This window comes from Atractosteus spatula, chromosome 1, assembly GCF_055471065.1.
Source record: "Atractosteus spatula isolate fAtrSpa1 chromosome 1, fAtrSpa1.hap1, whole genome shotgun sequence".
NCBI lineage: Eukaryota > Metazoa > Chordata > Actinopteri > Semionotiformes > Lepisosteidae > Atractosteus > Atractosteus spatula.
The window spans coordinates 10,934,688-10,942,184 of NC_142706.1; the positions used below are offsets into that span (position 1 = coordinate 10,934,688).

General features: G+C 46.6%; 1 protein-coding gene across 3 annotated transcripts in view; it reads right to left on the bottom strand.

Annotated features, from left to right (window-relative positions):
• The window catches only part of pds5a (PDS5 cohesin associated factor A), a 35,283-nt gene extending 29,016 nt beyond the window's left edge, over positions 1 to 6,267 (bottom strand). For 2 of the 3 annotated variants that reach the window (XM_088909084.1, XM_088909391.1), the window contains exons 1-2: positions 6,162 to 6,267; positions 5,177 to 5,323 (exon numbers count right to left, since the gene is read on the bottom strand). In XM_088909084.1, the coding sequence (XP_088765210.1) occupies positions 5,177 to 5,287 (111 nt within the window). In that variant the 5' untranslated portion in view covers positions 5,288 to 5,323; positions 6,162 to 6,267. Of the gene's footprint in view, positions 1 to 5,176; positions 5,324 to 5,839; positions 6,008 to 6,161 lie in introns of those variants that run through there. The other variant, XM_088909244.1, reaches the window with a different exon arrangement.
• Positions 6,268 to 7,497: the final 1,230 nt, after the last annotated feature.

Sequence of the window (7,497 nt, forward strand, 5' to 3'; positions counted from 1 at the left end):
AGTCCTTATTTTATGGCAAGCTGCCTTCAGTAGTTCACAAAACAGTTCAGTTCTGTTTACCGTCATGTGCATAAGTGCAATGAAATGCTTATTTGCATGTACTGTATGCTCCAATATAAAGACACCAAAAAACAAACACAGAACAGCAGCAGCAAGTTAAATAACATACAACTTAAGAAAACATCAGTGTGAGCCCGGGGTAGGGGTAGAGTTCAGTAATCTGACAGCTTGTGGGAAGAAACTGTCTCTGAATCTGCAAGCTTGTGCCTTTATGCTCCTGTAACGCTGACCAGGGGGAAGGGGGGAGACAAATGAGAAACCAGGATGACTGGTATCCTTAGCGATATCTTATCCTTAGTTGTAAAAATGAAATAAAATAAAAAAACAGTTCCTTCTCACACACTGCCACTGTTTCATAAGCTTCTCTGTGTTTTAAGATGCATCATGCTCTATGTGCAGAGCTACAGCAGCCCCATCTCACACTTCACTCCCTCCTCTAAAGACCCCAAAATTATACTGTATCTGATGATGAAAGGGAAGGATAAGGCCTGGCTGGCAGAAATAATTTTTAATCCACCCGAAGGAGATCACTTGTAATCTTTACATTCCACTTCTTCTCCCTGGGTACCCTTCCTGCTCTGCTCAAATGCAAGTGCATTGAAAATTGTTAATCCTTTAATTTCTTATCCAGAATGAGGAACATCGCTAAATTAGCCTGGTGTTACAGCAACACAGGATGCAGTGCGGGGGGGGGGGGGGGGGGTCTCGCTGATGTTCTCCTCACTGGGATGCTGGAGTCATCTTTCAGTTCCTACATGCAACTTACAGGACTGGCATGGTAGCCAGCGCTACAGTCTCACAGCTCTTGGATCCTGCACCCATTTCTGGACTGGTGCACCTTCTGTTCGGATTTTGCTGGTTATCTCTGTGCTCACAATCGTTTTCTCCAGGGGCTTGTTTTCTTCCCCTTTGCCAAGTCAGACTGACTAGGCTAATTTTTTTTTACCAGCAGCCATATCACCCTGCAACTCACAACTGGCAACCCACTGAAGCTCAGCAGGTGTGAGCCTGGTCAGTACCTGGATGGGAGACCTCCTTGGAAAAACTAAGGTTTATATAAGGTTACACTTATATAGTGCTTTTCTGGACACTCCACTCAAAGCGCTTTACAGGTAATGGGGACTCCCCTCCACCACCACCAATGTGCAGCCCCACCTGGATGATGTGAAGGCAGCCATAATGCTCCAGAACGCTCACCACACACCAGCTATCAGTGGGGAGGAGAACAGAATAATGAAGCCAATTCACAGATGGGGATTATTAGGAGGCCGTGATTGGTAAAGGCCAGTGGGAAACTTGACCAGGACGGTGGGGTTACACCCCTACTCTTTTCGAGAAACACCCTGGGATTTTTAACGACCACAGAGAGTCAGGACCTCGGTTTTATGTCTCATCCAAATTGTAGCTCTAAAAACAGCTTGGCAGTTTTCTGCAACCCCACAAACTCAAAATTGGGGTGAACACCAAAATATGATATTCCTTATCAGGAGACAATCAATAATTAATTAATTAATCAATAAATCAAGTAATTACATGCTTGGCTGAACTGACACAGAGTGATCCTTTTAGTTTCCCCCCCCCAAACACACCATGTTATTGTTTTCTGGAAAACACACGTGTGCCTGTTGAGTTTACCAATGAAAATACAAGCAGTTTTATTTTTTATTCACCAGTGCACTGATTGTTTTCTAAAAGAGTGTCTCTGTTCTGGTATCACATCTACAAACGTGTAATTCAACTCCCATTTCTTAGTATTGTATGGAATGCATAAACTACAATGCTGTGTTCAGGCATCAGTGTGGATTAGGGATAAGATCCTGGACTGGTAGGGCTCAAATCCAATGGGTTAGCACTGTCCCCGTGAGCAAGTACTTCATTCAGATTGCTTCTGTAAAAGGCCCAGCTGGAAGAATGTCTAAAAATTGATTTGGACCACTCTTGATAAAAACATTAATGGAAAGTTAGTTAGATGTCTTGTAGGCTGTGATCTGTCTGAACAACACATGCCTAGTGGTAACACATCCCAGTTTTATTTCCTTACCCTTTAACCAGCATACTATACAGTCTGCTATTTTTATTATAAGACACGTTCTCATCTGCTGTTTTTATTGATATTGCCAGCTGTTCACTGCTATTGAGTAGCAGTGTAACAATGAATATGATAACGAATCTTTTTTTGAGGCAGACATCTGTGTATAGGTGGCAATATATACGAGGCTGAAACAATACAAGTGGAACAATGTCAAGACAGCTGAGTGCTCGATTGCAAGTCTCTCACCACAATCTATCGCTGCAATATTGAAGTGCAGAAGCCACTCTTGGGACCAGCCACAAGGGACCCATGGCCCCGTTTATTCAGTTATAACTTAAACCTTACTCTAGATTCAATAAACTGTAAGTGCAAGGAGACCAGCCTGGCAGATACAGTCTAATCGTGTGGCACGAAGGCCACTTGCTCGATAATCAGGGCCAACAAATCCACAACGCTTTGCACAGCTATTCAAACCGGAGCACCTTCAGCCCCTCCCATTGAAGAATTCCACTTTAACTGGCTCCTTCATTACTACATTGATAAGCAGGAGAATTAAAGAGGTGATAGGCACTGCATTGCATTGCATTCACTGGAATGGGTAGGAAGGGGAGTGGGCTGAGCATTGCTGACCCAGAGCAGTGTGAAATCTTCATTGCCAGCACGCAGAGGGGTTTTCTGGTTTACAAACTGGGCTGAAGGGCTCTTAAACCGAAAGAGCAGGTGCAAGAACCGGTGCTGGAAAAAACGCTCATGGCAGGAGAGAAATAGGATTCACCTAGTGAGGGAGTCCAGGACGAATACAAATAACCATCACTTCCTGCTTTTATTTACCGGGCAAAACGCCGGCGGTAGGTTGTTACCCATCTGGAATGGCAATTCAAATAAAAAAGAAAACTGAACCCTGCACTGAATCTGAATGATCATTTCATGGAGGTCACTATTACAACACTGGAAAACACTACCTGCTATAAACTCAAACAAATGAGCCAGACCCGAAGTGTCCAGTGTTAAAAAACTCAAAATCTAACAGGTCTTGATTGGGTCTGCCTCTAATTTACCAGGACAACCGAAACCTATCAAAAGCCTCATTGCAGTGCCTTCAAAGAGCTACGAGAAATGTAACTCTTTTCTTAATGAAGACGGACAAAACACACAGCTATGAACAGGCACAAGCTTTCCGGTTGCATACTAGCGTTTTCAAGACAAATTGGGAAAATTCTGCAAAAGATCTGAAAACAGTTTAGTCGAAGAGAACGCAAACTAGGTGCATAAAATGGAACAAGAGCAGATCCCCAGACACCCATCAGTAGAGAAGATCCTGATATTTGCACCATATTAAGCCTCGTGGTTGCCGAGTTGTAAACATGAGTTTCAGAGAGCCACGAGCAGAGAACTGCACAACTCTTGAGACAGGTGCACATCTAGACTTCATCTCCTTACCAAATAACACTCAGGGCACTTTCTGAAAGTAGGGGGGGCATTAACCCTCAGATTATGGATAATTTCTGCTTGGGCCTTGTACAATGTTGCCTGCCTCAAGCTCTCTCCTTAATTAAGCTGAAGGACCTGAAAACGTATCCACCTGCCCTGCTCTGTGCATAGTCACGTGTCCCAGGTGGGTGCTGCACTTCAGTGATGAAGCAGGTCCCCTCCTGTACGTCAAGGGCTTCAAAGATTCTCTCGCATGATAAGATCGATATAAAGGCAAAGCCTTTGTAGCACCTGATCACATGGTGCAGCACAACTAGGCCCAGTATATACACATGTACACAGCTATTTCCCGAAGTAACAACAGGTCAGCAAAGGTCCTGCACTCTTAATGTTTAACCAAGATTTACTGCAGGTTCCTTCCTGTTCTCCGTGGGAGCCCCCTTGGGTGCCATGACAGCCACCTGCAGCCCTAGACTCCGGGTAACCTGGCTGAGAGAGGACCGGGCAACACTCCTCCAAACAGGCTCAGCTCAAGTGGTTTTGTGAGCAAACCCCAGTAAAGGTGGTTCATACGACTGCCGTTTTCAGTCACTATTAAATCGTGCAGAGACACGATCGCGTCCACCCAGACACCTTCACTGGCCGGGAAGAGAATTTACCACACAGCACATTCAACACACAGTGCCGAGTGGTTTAGCTCGTCAGCTCGTTGTCTGACCGGAAGGTGTTACAGCCCAGTCCATCATCGGAGTATAGCTCCCCTCTCTTTCGGACATTTTCACAACTCGCTGTTTCAGGAAGGATGGAAATATCGCTAATGGGTTCTCATTTGTCTCCCCCCTTCCCTCAGGTCAGCGTTACAGGAGCATAAAGGCACAAGCTTGCAGATTCAGAGACAGTTTCTTCCCACAAGCTGTCAGATTACTGAACTCTACCCCTACCCCGGGCTCACACTGATGGTTTTTTAAGTTGTATGTTATTTAACTTGCTGCTGCTGCTGCTGTTCTGCGTTTATGTTTTTTTGGTGTTTCCTTAATGTCTTTATATTGGAGCATACAGTACATGCAAATAAGCATTTCATCACACTTGTGCACATGACAGTAAGCCGAACCGAACCGAAGCACCCATTCAACGACAGTAATTTCTCAGCAGCAGCCTTTGTCGCAAGTGAAAGCTTTCCAATTGGAAAAAAAGCATTACAACGTAATTAATCTGCTCATGCGGGAAAGTGGAAAAAGACTCAACGTTGATTAAAATGTTCGGGCTCTAGTGATTTGACATTTATACATATAGTATACAGGCTTCTTTATTTCTACACACAAGCTCAGTACCGGTGGGAGGATAATACTGCTGATATTTCATAGAAACTCCTAGATTCACTAGTACCTTTGACCTCCCTGAGCAGACAGCTGTCTACTCTTTTGCAAACGATTCCTCCTCTTACTATCAAACGTGTACATCTGCAGAGTGTGTTGCCTGAGAAAAATAAGTACTTCCACATTAAAAATGGACATGTATATTAAGAAATCCTCTCCACACGTGTACATAATGCTGCATTATGTAATTATGTAGTCTTTGCGATGTAGTCCAGAGCAAGCAGGCTGAACCAGTCTTTTATTTTCTTCGAGACGCCGGAAAAGGCCCAGTGCTTACCTTTAACCGTTTGACGACCTCATCGTTGGTGATCTTGTCGGTGATCTCTTTCACCCCGGGCGGGTAGGTGATCTTGCCGTCTGCGGGTCTGGGCTGCTGCGGGAACTCCATGCTGTCGGCGTCTCTTGCACAGCGCGCTACTGGCCTCTATCGGTCACAAAACAAAAGTTCACCAGCACGAATGTACCGCACTTTTCACCCCATTTTCAGCCTCACCCCCCCCCCCCCTCCACAAAACGAAACAACACACGGTTTATCAAGCCAACGAAGGCCCCTTGGATTCTCCACAAGCCCCGGAACCGCGGATCACCCCCTCCCTGAGAAAAGAAAAACATCCTTAAAAGCCCCAGACGGGAAGCAGCTCCGGGTCCCTCTTTCATTCCCTCTCGGTGACCAATTAGGGTAGAAAAGTAAACATTTCACAATGAAACGTGATCAAAAATCCACTCTCCCGCACCCGACCCCCAACAACAGGCGCCCGATTGAGATTTCCGCGCCGGTCCCCCAAATCGCTCGGGCAGGCAGCGAGGGAGCTCACCAGCCAGCACCGTCCTGGTAAATACTGGGCCTAGGCGTTAGGCCGCAAAACTATTCAAATTACACACGTTAGCGAAGAATAAAAAACCGGCAAAAATAAGAACGCGGCGCTGTTTGGCCCCTTACGCCAGCCTTGGAGGGGGAAGCGCCGGGTGTCTCGCCGCCTTATTTCCGTGGCACAGCCGCCAACTTCTAATTTTTTTGCGGGAAAACACCACTAATTTACTTATTGTTTGTTTTCTTCAACTTCGGCTCCGCAGTCTCTGCCTCTGCCCACACAGGGCACCATCGCCCTCCCTCCCCGCACGCGCCTGCTCGGGGGACACCGCCGGGGAAGAAAAATCGAGACATTTTTTTTTTGGTGGGGGTGGGCTGCTTTTTCCCCCCCCTGCTCCTAAAGCGAGAGCCCCCGCAAGCCGGTGTTTTTGTGTTGTTTTTTTTTTTTTACCTCATGGATGTGCCGTGGCTAGCGCATGAGCCGGGTCTGAGGTGGTTTTCCAGTCCCAACAACAAAAGCTCCGGCAGGCAGGTCCCGTTCGCTCTCGAGTCCCCCCGGGTGAGAACGGAGGCGCAGCGCCACCCAGCGGCGGAGCGAGGGGGGGCGGCGGGGAGGGGGGGGGGCGTCAGGGAGCCGAGAGAGGCGGGAGTCTCTCCGCCGAGTGACGTCAACCCAAACTTCCCCCTTTTTTTTTTCCGGGGCCCGCTACCGTACTGCCGCGCATACGAGCGCACGGACTCTTTCCCCTACGCCCGCTGTGCAGTGCAGGACCCCCGAAAAACTGCAGGCGGGCGCGACTTTCTGCGTGCATGTCTCCGCTCCAAAACCCTCCCCGGGTGCGCTTTTTAAGTTGGGACGCAGGGTTTGAGCATTTCCGCACCTACGGTGTCATGTTGTGACAAAATGCCGGCTGCAGTTGTACACCCTTAAAATATGGAACAGAATAACCAAGGAACCCCCCCCCCACACCGTGGTTTTTATTGCATCTCGGATCTTAATGATTTAACTGGACCAATTTCAAGTTGTTCTTGAAGTCTTCGAGCGGTTTCACACTGACAAAGAAAAGTTTTAGACGCACCAGTCAATTTTGTTTTTATTGAAACTCGCAGGACCCCGGGAGCACTCGAGAATCGGTGTTATCCAAGACAACTTCGATAATACATTTCTGAACACGCAATAACACACATTTTACAATCGGTACACACACTATGCCCCCAAGTGTTGATTGTACACCTACTGAACGGTTATTGGTACTGCTCAATCATCCATCACGTTTTAATGCGAAGAGGCTGATAAATTCTTCTTCTAATAAAATTCGGACTAGTCTGAAATGTAGGCGGGTGTTATTTTTGGGAGGAAATCGGAGACTAATGTGAAAAAACTTTATGAATTCGCTTCTTTGTCTGTTTACACGGTACACTGAACCGCCCATCCCAAGTGTTAAAAACAAACCTCTAGTCCCACCTCAGGAAAAAAGTGACAGCGCCGACTAATGGACACGGCAGTGTATAACTTCACTGCTATAGGGATATGTAGGCACATACTTCAAATCTGAGTTGATCAGTACAGTTTTAAAACTAAATAGGACTTATTTGATGGTTTGATTCTACAACTATGGTCTCTTTGTATTTCACATGCCAAACACACAAAATATGCTGTTTCTGTACGTCGTTACACAATCAGATCCGAAAGCGGAGTGGCCCAAACGAGTTTAATGTGCTGACAGCAGTGAACTAAATCGGGAATCCAGCTGAAAGCGTGCAGATGCATTCGGGTTCCCCCGCAA